General features: G+C 43.6%; 1 protein-coding gene across 1 annotated transcript in view; it reads right to left on the reverse strand.

Annotated features, from left to right (window-relative positions):
- The window catches only part of LOC140188003 (paraneoplastic antigen Ma2-like), a 63,148-nt gene that overhangs the window by 1,924 nt on the left and 43,957 nt on the right, over positions 1-17,267 (reverse strand). Inside the window, exon 3 of the mRNA XM_072243871.1 lies at positions 5,134-5,680. Within this exon, the coding sequence (XP_072099972.1) occupies positions 5,134-5,680 (547 nt within the window). The remainder of the gene's footprint in view (positions 1-5,133; positions 5,681-17,267) is intronic.

Below are 17,267 nucleotides of genomic sequence, written 5' to 3' on the forward strand. Positions count from 1 at the left end.
GGAAATAAAGAGTAGCGATTAACGGGTCCCTTTCGGAATACCAGTGGGGTACCGCAGGGTTCAGTGCTGGGACCGCAGCTGTTTACAATATATTAATGATTTAGATGAAGGGATTAAAAGTAACATTAGCAAATTTGCAGATGACACAAAGCTGGGTGGCAGTGTGAAATGTGAGGAGGATGTTATGGGAATGCAGGGTTACTTGGACAGGCTGGGTGAGTGGGCAGATGCAGTTTAATGTGGATAAATGTGAGGTTATCCACTTTGGTGGTAAGACCAGGAAGGCAGATTGTTATCTAAATGGAGTCAAGTTAGGAAAAGGGGAAGTACAACGAGATCTAGGTGTTCTTGTACATCAGTCACTGAAAGCAAGCATGCAGGTACAGCAGGCAGTGAAGAAATCTAATGGCATGCTGGCCTTCATAACAAGGGGAATTGGGTATAGGAGCAAAGAGGACCTTCTGCAGCTGTACAGGGCCCTGGTGAGACCACACCTGGAGTACTGTGTGCAGTTTTGGTCTCCAAATTTGAGGAAGGATATTCTTGTTATTGAGGGAGTGCAGTGTAGGTTCACAAGGTTAATTCCCAGGATGGCGGGACTGTCATATGTTGAAAGATTGGGGCGACTGGGCTTGTATACACTGGAATTTCGAAGGATGAGAGGGGATCTGATTGAAACATAAAAGATCATTAAGGGATTGGACACGCTGGAGGCAGGAAGCATGCTCCCGCTGATGGGTGAGTCCAGAACCAGAGGCCACAGTTTAAGAATAAAGGATAGGCCATTTAAAATGGAGTTGAGGAAAATTTTTTTCAACCAGAGAGTGGTGGCTATGTGGAATGCTCTGCCCCAGAAGCAGTGGAGGCCAAGTCCCTGGATGTTTTCAAGAAAGAGATGGATAAAGCTCTTAAAGATAGCGGAATCAAAGGTTATGGTGATAAGGCAGGAACTGGATACTGATTGTGGATGATCAGCCATGATCACAGTGAATGGCGGTGCTGGCTCGAAGGGCCGAATGGCCTACTCCTGCACCTATTGTCTATTGTCTATTGTCTATTATCCTGTGCAGAGGATATTGATTTACTTTCAGTACTGTATTGATGGCCACCTTAAAATCAGCACAATCCCTGACAGATTCATTCTTCTTGGTTACTTGACTATTCTTCTGACCATTGGCATGGCTCATGGGCTCCACTCAACTTAGAAACTCCACTCATCCTGTAAGACAGTATGGGTGAACCACAGTGACATTCTGCAGGCTACATAAATACTTCTAAATATACCTCTTTTGACTTAATCTCACTGCAATCTGCAGCATGTAATTTCCCTTTAAGCAGTGTCCTGTTAAAGAAACACAATGAATTATAGATTTCACTATCTTCTGAAGGACTTGGCAGACCTAACTCTCTAGCAAGCAGGTATGGCACCTTTAAGCGGACAAAGGTTCATCAGGATGGCCAAAAACATGGCAGCTGGGGGGTGGGGAGGGGTGATCTCCAGGCAGGTGGAGACACAGAGGAACGAAGCCCCCTCCACCCAGCATCTTGATAGCAAGTGTGCAGTCACTGGAGAACAAAATTGAGGACCAAAGGACAAAATTGCTCTATCAAAGGGAAATGAGAAATTTTTGTATTCTATGTTTTATCAAGATGTGGCTTACTCAGAGTATGCCAAATATGGCTTCTCGATACACAAGATGGACCGAACCATGGATTCAGACAAGGCTAAAAGTGGAGGTGTGTATTTCCTGACAAGCTTAATGTGTTGCTCCGATGTGGCAGTTTTGTCGAACTCGTGTTCCCCTGACCTTGAACAGCTCACAATCAAATGTCATCCACAGGAGTTCTCATCCATGATCCTGACTGCATTTTATAGACAGCCAGTGGCCAACTATAATCAAACTCTTGAGATACTGCATGATGTCAACATCACACAAGAAACAGACAATTCCAAAGCATTTCTTATCATAGTTAGGGAGATCAGCCAGGCTTGTTTGAAGAAAACCCTGCCAAATTACCATCAGCATATAACCTGTAGCAGTAGATGTCCTAGCACAGTAGACCACTCTTATCCTAAGATAAGGAATGCCTACTGTTCCGTGCCCGGATCACATTTTGGGAAATCTGATCACTTGGCTGTTCTTTTTCTACCTGCATACAGGCAGAGGCTAAAGAGCAAAGCTCCAGAGACGATGACAACAAAGGGGTGGTCACAAGAGGCAGAGGAGTGATTATAGGATTGCAACAAGGCAGTAGACTGGCCTGTGATCAAGGACTTATCTGTGGATCTGAATAAATACACCACTGTTGTCACGACATAATAAAGACAGCTGTAGATGAGTGTGTTCAGACAAAATCATTCAGTCTTCCCCATCTATCAACCCTGGATGAACCATGAGATCCACAATCTGCTGAGAGCCAGATCAGAGGCATTCAAATCTAGCAACCAAAAAAATTACAAGAGGCCCACTTAAAAGAATACTGGCAAGGAAGCAATTCAGAAGGCACAGGATATATACATCCCACACCTTTAACTTCCCACTAATCAATTCTGGCTAACTCCTCTCTCATGTCTCTGTAACTCCCTTTACTGTAATACTATAACACTGATATGCCAGACTTTAGCTTCTCCTTCTCATATTTCAAGATGAATTTGATCAGGATCTATTGCCCCCGAAGATTCTTTTACCATAAGTTCGAATCAATTCCAGTTCATTGTACAACACCCATTCCAGAATAGCTGATCCCCTAGTGGGCTCAACCATGAGCTGCTCTAAAAAGCCAACTCATAGGCACTCTAGAAGTTGTCCCTCCTGGAATCCAGCACAAACCCAACCTTCTCAATCTACCCGTATATTGAAATCCCGCATGACTATTGTAACATTGCCCTTTTGGCATGTTCATGACTTCTAGCTATTGTTATGCTGAAGGTTCACCCACAGGAGTCTTAAATATGTAATTTGAGGATACAACACTGTCACAACGGAGGTTTCCAACTGTGATTGTTGAGTTGCTTGGAGGTACTGTATTATAACAAAACGAAGTTCCCATTCCCACACTGACTTCCACTCCCCCATTGTTCCTGTCTCTGATGCACTGACATCTTCTTCTCCTGCTAATTGGAAAATAACTTACTTTCTTGATTGATTATTTTTTGATTGTCAGTCAGGTTGTTTTTTTATAATCACTATTTCCAATATTTTTATTACTAAATATATCAAATCTATAACTCTTGGAGCCTCTGGAATGATCCTGAAGAGCTGCCCAATCATAAATCACCAGTAGTATTTCTGCCAAAGGCTCTCTGACCATTGCTGCAATTTCACAAAAAGATTGCTTGCTTTTTGGCAATCTCACCACAAAGTTGTGAAAAAATGTTGGGGATGTTTCCTTTGTAAATTGCTGGTGAACCTTCTCATAAATCTATATCTCAGGCAGCGGCCATTAAGATATTGCAGCGAGTGATTGCACCAGTCATGTGACTAATTCCAGATACATGAAATTCAAACAAGAAGCTAAAAGGCTTTGAGTCGATTAGTGTGCATAATAATTTCCACTGATCAGCAAATCAGTATCATGAGGCTATTAAGAGAAGACTCCCATTTCCCAACAGAGGGGAAAGGTAGAATAGATTTTTATTACTCATTATCATTAAAGCATGAAATGCTTCACCATAAATGGCTACTCAACATGAGATACAGAATTATTTCTCCTTGAGATAGATACTTGAAAAGAAGAATATAAGGAAAGGTCACAGTCTTGAGACTAGGTAATTAATTTCAATTATTTGACTAATTTTATTCCTTTAATCAGTTTTACATGTTCCTACTCAAATTTTTCGCCTGCACTGACACATGCCAAATGTCATGACTAACTTTTTTCATCTGTTGTAATTTTAAGGGTCCTCAAGTTTAAGAAATATTAACACAAGTACAATTGAGTTGGTTGGGCTTTATAGACAATAGTTACCTGGTCTATATGTAACGCTCAGTTATATTGGCTCGTATATGTCTCGGGGAAATCCCACCCAGCACCTGCCTCAACGCTTCCCACGGAGTCGGTTGCCGCCTGAATCAATCCCAAACATCAATCATCAGCCAGCACACCCTGTACGTTTTACCAAGTACACTTTATAGATATTACTAATTCTATGACATTAATATAAATTCGATACAGAAAAGGAAGTAACGAAAGAAAAGGCACCAAGACTTATCAAAGTCCAAGTTCTTCATGCACAACCGTTGGAGCTCAATCGATTCCTGACGACCACCCGGATCCTGTCGACTCACAGCTCAGGACCACCCGAAGTGATCGACCGGAGCCTTTCCGCACGTCCGCCGTCCTCCCCGTCTCTCCTCCGACTCCCCGTTTCTCCTCCGACTTCCCCCCAAAAACCCCCGTCCGCCGTCCTCTCTGTCTCTCCTCCGACTCTCCCCAAAAACCCCGTCCACAGTCATATGATACAACATTATCATCCGAAAACAAAACGATACATGACCACCCATTGGCTAATAGCACCCTGCTATCTGTATTAACCCAAGCAAGTGTCTAGCTGGAGACTTTCTCAGCATTTAACATAACAAAGAAGCATTCCCCAGTATAACATAACAAAGAAGCCATTTTAAATTTAACATATAAAAAAAGAAAGACCCCGTACACTCTACCCCCACCAATAAAAGTCATGCCCTCATGACGTTAACAGGGTTCAGCAGTGCTCCTTGTAAAACACAAAACCCAACCCAGGTGCATAAAGCAGTGACATAACTTCCCAGGGCTGTAGAGATCACACCCTGTTCTCCCGGCGCCGTCAACCTCTCCAGGGGGTGCCTACTCCTCTGAGACCTCTGTACTTCCTTTGCAGACTCTTCCTGTTCAGACACCTCAGGTGACACCCTGGGCCTACCTGTCAGACCCTCACCCTCACAGGGACTCCTCGGCACCTGTGAGCCCTCTGCCTCAGGTTCTGGCTCCACCCTGTCCTCCCCCAATCTGGCTGTAATACAGGCGGCTCTGCAACACCCTCCCTCGTTTCCCCTAACTCAGTGAGGGAAGGGCCAGGAGCCTCTTCTCCCGGCAATTCTCCCTTCTTAGTGGCCCGGGTGCCCTCCCCCTTCAGAGCATCTCGTCTCTCACGATCCCTCCACAAGTGACCCGCTTCCCCACAGCGGTAGCACACCCCCGGCCACCCACACTCCCGCCGGAAATGCCTCTCCCTCCCACAGTGATGGCACCCGCTACCCGCCGCCTCTCTCCTCTCAGTATGCCCCCCCCGGGACCCCTTGGATTTCTCTGATCTCAACCCGGCTACCACCTCCTGAACCACTGAAGGCCATCTCTGGGGGTCTGAGCCTCCTGTTCGGCCCGAAGCACTCTCCTCCACCTTCACCTCTCTAATCAGCTGCCCGAATGATGGAGGGGGGCTCCTCTTATATGACTGCCGGATACTCCAAGCCACCCTGTCATCCTCCTGGGAACCTCTGCATATCTGGCTCATCCTCAACTTCGCCACTTCGTCCGCCTTCACTACCCCTCGGCGCCGCAGCCCCGTAAGCTTCCCTTCCAGCCAGAAAATGTATTCTGAGAGCTTTTCCCCTCTTCCCTGCCCCATTTGTTGAAACTCCGCTAAATGTTGCCAGGGATCTCCTGACAGTCCAAACACTTCCTCCAAAGCGTCCAAACACTCCGACAGGGAAGCCGAAGGGGCGTTCCACTCTCAACTCGCGGACTACACTGGCTGCCCCGCCCCTTAAGCTTTCCACCAATCGCTGTCTCTTTTCCTCATCTGAAACTGACCACACCTCTGACAACTGGGACTTATTCTCAATCCAAGCCTCATAATCATCCTCCCCTTCCGGGATGGGCCTGGCTCCTGAGAAAATTCTCAGCTTCGGGCGGGACCCCTCAACCCTCCTCACCAGGGAAGTAATGGCAGCCACTAACTCGGAGGTCTTACCCCTAACTGGGGGACGGGGCCTGGCCAAGCCTTCGCACTGTAACCCTCCACCTCTGGCTACTGGCACCCCCCCGGGGGCCTCATCTAGCTCCTCCTCCGGTACCTCCTCACTTTCGTTCTCCAGGAGGGTGTGGAGACCCCACGGCCCCGCCTCCCCCTGGACATGGACTGTAGCTGGTAGCTCCAACGTCATGACGTCGGCACTCGTCTGAACCAACATCCAGCTGGACTCCAGTTCTTTCCCACACCTTCCAGCTATAAGTTCTACCTGCCCTTTACCTTTAATCAAACTCAACCCTCGCACCAGTACATCTGCCGAAATGCGGAAATCGACCCCACTTAGCACGCACACATGACTCACCGGTACCTCCTCTAATTCACACCAACTTACAATCTTATCTCGATCCATCTTCACACCACTTAACGCGACGACTATTACAGCTTTACCGAAAATCCAAATCCGGGATGGTGCCCCCACTTGTAACGCTCAGTTATAATGGCTCGTATATGTCTCGGGGAAATCCCACCCAGCACCTGCCTCAACGCTTCCCACGGAGTCGGTTGCCTCCCGAATCAATCCCAAACATCAATCATCAGCCAGCACACCCAGTACGTTTTACCAAGTACACTTTATAGATATTACTAATTCTATGACATTAATATAAATTCGATACAGAAAAGGAAGTAACGAAAAAAAAAGGCACCAAGACTTATCAAAGTCCAAGTTCTTCATGCACAACTGTTGGAGCTCAATCAATTCCTGATGACCACCCGGATCCTGTTGAATCACGGCTCGAGACCACCCGGAGTGATCGACCGGAGTCTTTCCGCACGTCCGCCGTCCTCCCCGTCTCTCCCCCGACTCCCCGTCTCTCCTCTGACTCCCCGCCAAAAACCCCGTCCACCGTCCTCCCCGTCTCTCCTCCGACTCTCTGCCAAAACCCCCGCACGTCCGCCGTCCTCCTCGTTTCTCCTCCGACTCCCCACCAAAAACCCCCGCACGTCCATGTCCTCCCCATCTCTCCTCTGACTCCCCTCAAAAACCCTGTCCCCAGTCATATGAGACAGCATTATCATCCGAAAACAAAATGATACATGACCACCCATTGGCTAATAGCACCCTGCTATCTGTATTAACCCAAGCAAATGTCTAACTGGAGACTTTCTCAGCATTTAACATAGCAAAGAAGCATTCCCCAGTATAAGATAACAAAGAAGCCATTTTAAATTTAACATTAAAAAAAAGAAAGATGCCATACATATATAATGAACAAAGCCAGACTTCAGGGGATCACAGCTGGCACTGATCTTTATCTAATCTTGGGAAGTCCACTGAAGATTTGAGCCCCAAACAGAGGCTTATACAAAATAGTTATTGCATGTTTAAGGTTCTGCTGAAGAAAATATTAAACATTTAACAAACTCTCTCAGAAGGGAGTAAATTGTCCCAAGTTGGTATTCAAAATTGGAAAGAGGTGGGGGAGGGGTGTTATCCTTTTTAAAAACAGAAAATGCTAGAAATATTCAACAGGATAAGAAGCAGTTGTGGAAAGAGAAACAGTGAATTTTTAGGTTAGCAATTCATTTTTTTTCTGTTTATAAACTGGACTTCCAGTGTCTTCAGCTGTTTTAATTGTCAGGGGAGTTCTCCTTCTTACCCAGGCCATATTTTCCCTTGGTCATTAACACATAGGTAAATTTTCTAAGCATTATCTGTTTGTTGGTTTTGCACAGAGAATTAAATGCTATGCTTCTTATATTTAAATATTGTATGTAAAATTTTGTCTATGGGCAAAAATTATCCTTTTAATGCTGTTTTTCTCTTTAAGTATTCATTCATCCGGTCAACTACAAGAATTTGGTGAATAAAGTTCAAGGAAAAGGCTGTTGTATTGAAAGCAACATTAACCATGCTAAGATTCAGTTGTTCATGTAAGAAGTAACTGTGATTAATTGTGACCGTTTCCAATATCTTAAAGATGAATACCGACATATTTCCTACATTGCAACAATAATCTCATGTTCAAAGAACATAGTTGACTCTAAATGACTTAGGGATGTTCCGTGGTCATTAACTGTGCTGGATAAACATTATTGCATTCATTCTTCTATCGATCGTATGTTTAGCTATTTCATATAAAACACCAATTAACAGTAACTGGGAACCCTTGCTGTCCTCTTGCTTTCTGGCTCGAAGACAGTAGACTTGATCTCACAGAGACAGTATTAACTGAAATGAAAACAAAAAGATACTGGTATTTGTTTATTATTGTCAGAGGTAAAATCTTTTTCCCATCCAGTCAGAATGTGTCACATAGATCAGGCAGCTTCTGGAAATAGCAGCAATTAATCTTTCAGATCTGCAATCTATTGCCAGAACTGTGAAAATAAGTTGGTTTTTAGTTGGAGAAAGGTGGGGGAGAGGGATGGAAAGAACAAAAGGAATATCTATGATAGCATACAGTATGTCAAAATGCATTCATGAGTATGAAGATGTGATATTCCACACATGTGCCTCTGAAATCTCCAAATCTCATGTACATCCCACACCTTTGCCCTCACTCACTCTCCTTCTGACAGAGCAATGTCAGAAGGATTCATGAATACCTTATATTAAGTCTGACGGAATATTTAAAACTTCTGCATCCTTATCAAGAATTATTTATGCTACTTTTTAATGTTATTATAATCTAAATCCCCAGCAGATCAACTGATACCTATGAGTTAAAATCCACTGGTTTATCATTGTAGAGTGCTATCTCCCAGTTAAACTTTTCAACCTGAATTATTAATAATAATTCCATTTTTTTTCCTGCAACTGGTCCATAACATTCATTATTTCAGTTTCACATTTCCAGAATCTAGAGTATGTTGCTCTTTATTACATTTTAGTTAAAATGACCTTCTACTCCAGGTTTGTTGTTGAGTTGGCTGATTTCATTTGAGATATTAAAAAAAGTCAAAAACTGCATACTGGAAATCTGAAAAAAAAAGAAAATATTGGATGCAAAAAATATCAGAAAGGTCAATCAGAATCTATGGAAGCAAAAAGTTTCAGGTTGAAGACTTTCCAGCAGGACTCAAGATGATTTGAATTTGTAAATGAGAATATATGACTGTGTAATATCATCATCTGAAGAGCTGTGAACCACCACCCACTCACCCCTACTAAGCTTGAAATGTTCGACAATCACTTCCAGCTCAGATGTTACAGTGGCACAGCTGGTAGAGTTGGTGCCTCATAACACTAGAGAACCATGGCCAATTCTGTCCTCCTGTGCTGTCTGTGCCAAGTTTGCATGTTCTCCTGTTGACTGTGTAGTTTTCCCCAGGGTGATATAATTCCCTCTGAAAACCCTGCTGGCTGCTGGTCACTGTATGTTGTCCCTACTGTGGAGTTGCGTGGTAGAATCTGGGAAGAATTGACAAGGATGTGGTAGCATACTCAGTGGGCTGAAGGGCTCTTTCTGTGCTGCAGCTGTCTATAACTCTTTTGTCCCCAGCAAAAGAGCCAGAATGTAAAGGGAAGTAGATAATCCATGCGAAGATTCACATAGATTTGAGTTTGTCTGTGAGATTTGAGTTATCATGCAAAATAGGCAAGACAAAAGTATGATTTTATTCTAAACTGAGTAAAAAGGTCACAAGAGAGTAAAATATTTATGTTCTCATGCAAAATTAATGAGTTAAACATTATTTCCTGCCAGATTTTCTCCCAATGTAGGTTACTGCTGAAGAACATTTTTCCTTATTGCCAGAGATATTCAGTATCTCATCATTGGTGAGGATTGTCAGACTCAGACTGTGCAGGAGGTACACCAGCCAGGTCTGGAACTGGAAAGAATTAACTATTAATGTTTCATGGAATCCAGGCTAAAATGCCATATCTTGTCTTTACAGGGAAGGGAAACCTTATTAGAAGCCATTCTGAGAAGGTGTTGAATTGCGTCAGTCCCCATACTGTGGGGATTACGGACTGCACCCCTCTGTGGACTGTGAAACTCTATAGACTGTAAAAATCTGCACACCGTGAGAGTCCTTTAGCTGCAAAAGTGCCTGCACTGTGAGGAATCACTGACTGGAAGGACATGTATCTGTTTGGAGGATCCTACAACAGTGAGGGACCTCTGACTGCAGGAATACCCACAGCAATGATCACCTAGAGACTGTGAAGGTCTGAATGCTGAACATTGTCATATTATGAGCTTTGGTAGACCAAACGGAGACAGTGACCATCACCAGATTTTGAGGATCCATAGACTGTGTGGATTGCCAGATGATGAGGAATCTGCAGACGTTAACAATCCACAGGGAATGAAAGTAAGCAGATGCCAGAAGCCTAGGGTTAAAGCAGAAGATCAGAAAAAATACTCAGCAGGTTAGTCAGCATCTGAGGAAGGAGGAATGGAGTTAACCTGTCAATTCAGACAAATTTCCTCAGATATCATATGCAGATCTGAAGCTGTTGAGGATACACAGAATGCAACCACATATTGGTAAGTTTGTTAGGCAGGTAAAGAAGGTTGATGGCTGGAGGTTATGACTTTGAGTGGATGGCACACAGAGAGTTGTTATGTAAGTATGCCAAATGGGCTTGCCTCAATTATCCCTGATCTCACAATCTAAGAGCAGGCCATCAGGAAGTCGAGAATAAAAATTCCTGCATGAATGACTTGCAGAGAAGTGGTGCTTCTTACTGGCTGCAACTACATCTGCCCGGGTTCTTGCCACCGTACTGCTTCGGACACAGAACGTAAGACATAGAATTTGTGCAACTTGCGTAGAACTCCTGATTTTTTATTAGCAATGGTTTGTCACTGAAACTGAATCATATCACTTTGGAGATGTGTCAGAAAAATTATTCAAGAGAATCTGTCCGACATTTTGCTCGTCAATACAATGTGGAGCCATCCACATGTAACAAACCTTCAGAACTGTATCTCTTTGCTAGCATCTTTAAGCTAAACTCCTGTTCTGTTTCCTGGTTACATTTGTCTTATTGTGCTATGCCTGGATCTATAGCCAGTACTAGAGTGAGCATCACTTTCTTAATGAAAGCTGCATGCCCATTTATGCTGAAGCCTAAATGAGTTGATCCACTAATCATTCCTCTATTTCCTTACATCTGCACTTACAAGCTGAATTTTTGTTATATCAAGAGAGCATTGCCCTTCTTACCTGTACATGCCTTAGGCTTAGGAATTCATGTCTACAGCTGAAGTGATTCAATCTCTTCAAAGATCTCATCAGGACTTTTGCTTTCATCTCACTTATTTCCCAGCTGTTCATATGGTCCAAATCTTTTCCCTCTTGTCCACAAAAGTAGATATGGCTTGAGGCACATCATGATCCTGCTGCCCCCCTCACTGGACCCTCTGCAGTTCGCGTACCGTCCCAACCGTTCAACAGACGACGCCACTGCCATCACCCTCCACCTGGCCCTAACCCACCTGGACAAGAAAGCCACATACCTTCGAATGTTGTTCATAGACTTCAGTTCAGCATTCAACACAATCATTCCTCAGAAACTGATTGGAAAGCTGAGCCTACTGGGCCTGAACACCTCCCTCTGCAACTGGATCCTAGATTTCCTGACTGGGAGACCTCAGTCAGTCCGGATTGGAAGCAGCATCTCCAACACCATCACACTGAGCACAGGGGCCCCCCAGGTCTGTGTGCTCAGTCCACTGCTGTTCACTCTGCTGCCCCACGACTGTGTTGCAACACACAGCTCGAACCACATCATCAAGTTCGCCGATGACACAACTGTGGTGGGTCCTGCCTCGTGCTCCACTGCGTTTTTCCCCACTGCGATGCGCAGCCTCCCCTTCCCTCGCATCGCCGGTGACTGTAGCCAGCTGGACCGCTATCATTGTCTACCCAGGCGGTGATGGCTGGTCCACGTTGGGAAGAACATTGGGACGGATGGTAGTGATGTCCCATGTCCGCTAACGCATGGCATCTGATACCCTCCACCATGCAGTCCATGTGTAAGCCTTGCTCGTCACCCAAGTGGCCCACCTGGGCATTGGGGGATTCGGGCGACGCTGCCTGCTCAGCATTTCCCAATGGCTGCACTAGACTGTGGCGTGGTGCCAGTGCAAGGCAGTCCCGGGCCGAGTGACCTGCCTCACCGCACGGGTAGCAGAGATCATTTCGTGGCCCGTGGCGGGGTCGGCTGACCCCTTAGGTGGGGGCAGTGTGATGCTCTTGGGGGGTTGTGTCATGGTTGACAGCCTGCCCTGCATTTCTAATGACCAGTACTGTTTATTGTTCTTGCGTTAAAATGCTTTCGTGGGATTATGGTGGGAATTCCAGTTCATTTATTACTACATTTTAGCTTGAGTTATACAGTTATTCACTTGTATATTTGTGGGTCACCCTAACTGTAACCAGGGTGTGTGATGGTCACCTCCCCTATCTGTATGAGACTGGTTGGGTTCACTCTCCGGGTCATGGTGCCAGGTCTACTTTGTGTTTATTACAATAAAATGCTTGTTGGGTTAATGGACTTCCTTGTCTGTCCTTATGGACCAAATGCTCGCCACAATATACTCTATTTTGCTGATCCCTAACTCTACACGTATGTTTCTATTGTTTGACTATCTTTGATGGAACTTCTTCTCTCTGCCTTTTTTTTAACACTACTACTTTTGTCCTATCCTCCCAAGAATGCAGAAAGATAGAATATTTTGTTTGCAATCATGTACTCCTGCTGCTTGATCTTTGCAATGGTAATAGAGAAAACATTTAGGAAGGTTAAAGTAAGAAAGAGCCAAGAATTTATGCTGCTTAAATTTTGAAGACAAGTAAGTTATGTACATTAGATTAAAAATATCAAATAATAAAATTTACACAGAAAGAACAAAACAAACTAATAAGATAGAATCTGAATCAAAATTATTATCACTGACTTAATTGTTTTGTTTTGTGGCAGCAGTACTGTATAAAGACGTAAGATTACTATAAATTGCAAAAACAAATAAATCGTGCAAACTAAACGGAATAATGAGTAATGGCCATGGGTTCTTGGACTATTCAGAAATTTGATAAAAGAGGGGAAGATGCTGTTTCAGAATCATTGAATGTGAGTCCTCAGGCTCCTATACCTGATAATATAGTATTAAGGAAAAGAGGGCATACTCTAGATGGTGAGGAGCCTGAATGATGGATGCAGACCTACTGAGGCATCACTTCTCGAAGATGTCCTCAATGGTGGGGAGTGTTGTGCCTGTGATGGAGATGGCTGTGTACAACACCGCAGTTTCTTATGATCCTATGCTTTGGAGCCTCTATCCCAGACTGTGATACAACCAGGCAGAAAAGTCTCTTTTGTACTTCTATGTAAAAATCTTTTGGTAACAAACCAAAAAGGGGAGGGGAGGAGAAGATGGCGGCATGACGCAGCGCGTGCGTCCGCTCCTAATTGATATCGTATTTGTTAAAAAGGGGCCATGCACAATCCTGATTTGATGGAGACGGACGTGAGAAGCATGGAGGAACATCTGGAGAAACTTCTGAAATGCCTGCTTTGCTGCCACTGCTACTGTGCGATCAAGAATCTCCAGAGGGGAAGGCTCCAAATCCTCGGTTTTGCCTATTGCTTGTTGCCGGGGCTGGGGTCAAAGCGCTCGGCAAAGATGGTGCTCGGTGTCGGAGGACTGGTCAGGGGTTCGAAGTTTTCAGACGGACTCAGAGTTGGACTGTGGTCGGGTGCTTCCCGGAAGCTGCATCGGCAAGTTTGCGGCGCTGGAAGCTCATGGCTGGGAGAGCTTCTCCCTTCAACCGTCTGCGTGAGATGATGGGACTTTCGAGAGACTTTGAGACTTTTTTTTACTGCGCCCATGGTCTTTTCTTCATCGAGTTATGGTATTGCTTTGCACTGTTGTAACTATATGTTATAATTATGTGGTTTTTGTCAGTTTTTTAAGTCTTGGTTTGTCTTGTGTTTCTGTGATATCATTCTGGAGGAACATTGTATCATTGCTTAACGCATGCATTACTAAGTGACAATAAAAGAGGACTGTGTGTCCTCATAATCTAAAAAAAAAATCACCTCACACTGTTAATGAAGTAGAGTTGTTGTCATGCTTTCTTCCTGATGGTAGCTCAGTTTTTGAAGTTCAAATCCATTGTCATTCAATGATACACGTTTATAGAGTTAAATGAAACATTGTTCCTCTGGGGCCAAGGTGCAAACCATAATATATGTTGTCACACACAACACATATAGTTACAATCCAGCACACACAGTCACAAAGCAAAATTAGCTCAAGTCCCGGAGTGGCATGGCCTGAAAATTGACAGGTTGATATAATGTGCAAGGGGTATGTCTATGTAAGGCAGTATAATGTTACTGGCACTACTATAATAAAACAAGCAGTCATATAAATATGTAAAACAGCAACAATAAAAGATGAAAAGTGATTAATGGAGGATGGGAGTGTGTCTGTGCTTTGGGGAATGGAGTGGGGGGCAGCGGCTGGGCATTCAGACAGGGTGTACATGGGTGCTGGGTAGCACCAGGGTGTTAAGAAGTCCAATGACCTGGGGAAGAAGCTGTTACCCAGCCTGACAGTTCTGTTTCTTATACTGTGGTACCTTCTGCCTGATGGCAGGAGGTCAAAGAGTTTGTGGAAAGGGTGGGAGGGTTCTTTGATAATGCTGGAAATTAAGGTCTGTTTTGTAGGCAGGAGGTGTCTTCTGATGTTGAAAGCACTCATTTTCACATATTGGAGGACTGTTTAAAACAGAAATATAACAAATTGCAAACCTCGTGGATATGGGCTAACATTAGCCTATCATACTTCTTGTGTGAGCGTGTTTCAGAAAGGAGAATAATTGTTTGTAGTGTGCAGTATGCCACGTTAATCTTTTAGTCACATTAGTGATTTTAGAGAAGGATTAGAAATGAAAATATGGGCAGAAGGAGCAGCTGAGAGGAGTCTGATTTTGTTTTAAATTTTAAATGGTATTTCTGGACTTAAATCAGCAACCTAAGCTGGCATTTAATGTCTCAAATCAAGCAATTCCAGCCTTGGCTTCATCTGGATCTCTATGCTTCTTGGTGAGCCCGGGGAAGTTAATTACTCCTTCCTTTTGCCCTTTTTGCAAAACCTCTGCTGGAGATTAGACGAGTGAACTTCGGGGAGGGCAGGATTTCTCCTAGCTGTGATACTACCTGCAGAAAGGGTATAGGAAAGCATTTAGCTTCAGAGGAACCATATCTACCCAAGACCATAAAAGTAAGAGCATTAAGTTAAATATATTTTGATCCTACTGGCTGAGATATACAGAGAAAAGAAAGTAATGCTTTCTGGTGTGTAGTGATCTAATATTTTATCAAAACTATAATGCTCCCATTAAAACTTAAAATTTGATATCTCCTAATGATTGACAGCTTGTATTCACTGTACACAAATAGGAGATGCATCTGGGAGACCAGCCTTTTAAGATTCAATCTAATTCATGTGGTAATGGAATTCAGTAAAGCAGAACATGCATCCTGCAGAAGAAGCAAAAAAAAAGGTTCATCTGTCATCCCTCCAATGTACTTGAATCTGCTGCTGTCCGACCCTGTGAGCATCCTTTATATTTAAGTGAGGCTGCACCCATCATTTCTGCATTAGTCACTGCACAAATGTGAATGATTAGTTGTTCTGTAGATAGATGAGAAAGGCAGGTTGCAGATTTAATAATACTAGCATTCACAATCGTTCATCATATTGTTATGATATTTCATATTACACTTAACATTTGTGGCTGTCCTGATAGGTATTCGTAATTTAAAATGTTGTTTTGCTTAAAGGGAAAATTCCCCAAGGCTATTGTACTGCAGGATTTTACAATCTATCACCCATTTTTCGCTGAGATGATAGAAGTGAATAAAAGACCTTCTGAAACAGGCAGAAGCCTGGCTGCAGCTTCAGTCATGGAGATTTGACCAGTTAACTGGATGGTGGAAGTGAAATTGTTTTTCGCATTGTCTGTGCAGCCTGTAACTTCCTGAAACAGAGAGGGGGAGCTTGAACAATGTCAGTAGTGAAGTGTCCAATCTACACTCTCGCTTGGAGGAGTGGAATGTGGGAACATAAGCAATGGGGGCTCCACATCAGTAATGAGGTCCTGCGCAATCATATTAAATGTTTATGGCAGGATTATTAGCCCTACCTTTGATGGGGTGACAGGCTGGTTCCAAAATGGCATCCAATGTCTTTGACGTATTTGTGACATGAGATGCAAAAGTATCACATTGATGGGGACTTTAATGGACAGCTAAAACCAAATCATGAAATCAATGTGCAAACTGATTCGAACCCAATGTTGCTATTGTGGAACTCAAACATGGTTATTTTATGTGCTTATGAGTAGGACTTGCTGGAAATAGTACCAGCAACAGATAAAAATGATGAGGTTCCAGCCTAAATTTGCTGTTTACATTCTAAAAGGCAAAACCAGCATTCAATAGTGGAGCCAAATAACCTCACAAACAACGGATTAAACCAAGGTTCTGCTCTCCTACCACATTCAGTTATGAAAAGTGGTGGAGAATTATTCTTCACATATATTTCCATCTTTGTTCCTGCCAAGGCCCAGCACATAAGTGCAGATGACAAGGCTAAATCAGCAGTTTTGGTCAGCTCAGAAATGCTAAATGGATGACCAACTTTGCTTCCTCTTCGGATTTCCAATCTCACAATTCAACCAAAATGACTTACTCCACTGTAATGTCAAGAAATGGCTGACAGCACAGGACACAGCAATGGCTATAAGACCAAGCAGCATCCCAATTGTTGTTCTGAAGATCTGCACTCTAGCTATATTGATCCAGTATAAGTTATGGTGCTGACATCCTCCCTCATCTTCTTGTGTGTCCTATTTACAAATGTAGGATAAATCTAATCCAAGTAATTACTTCTGTGTCAGGCTTCTTTCAGCAAAGTGATGAAAGCTGTTGTCCATGTTGCTATCCACTGACACTTACTCAACAATAATCTGCTTACTTGATGCCCAGCTTGATTTTGTCAAGACCCTGCTGCTGATACAGACCTCATCACGGATGGACCAGAGAAGTGAAATCCAGAAATGATTATCCTCAGCATCAGTTCAGGCTGTGACTGAACATGACATCAAGGTATGCTGGTAAAACTGAATAGGAATTAATGAGGAAAAAAGTCCAGCAGTTAAAATCATTTCTCACAAAAGGAAAATGGTTAAATTGTCAGAGATCAGTCATCTCTGCGCCAGGACATCACTCTCAGGTCACCTTGGGTGGATCTGCTTGCCGTCCCCAGGGTCAAAAACAAACACGGTG

This window comes from Mobula birostris, chromosome 26, assembly GCF_030028105.1.
Source record: "Mobula birostris isolate sMobBir1 chromosome 26, sMobBir1.hap1, whole genome shotgun sequence".
Classification (NCBI taxonomy): Eukaryota; Metazoa; Chordata; class Chondrichthyes; order Myliobatiformes; family Myliobatidae; genus Mobula; species Mobula birostris.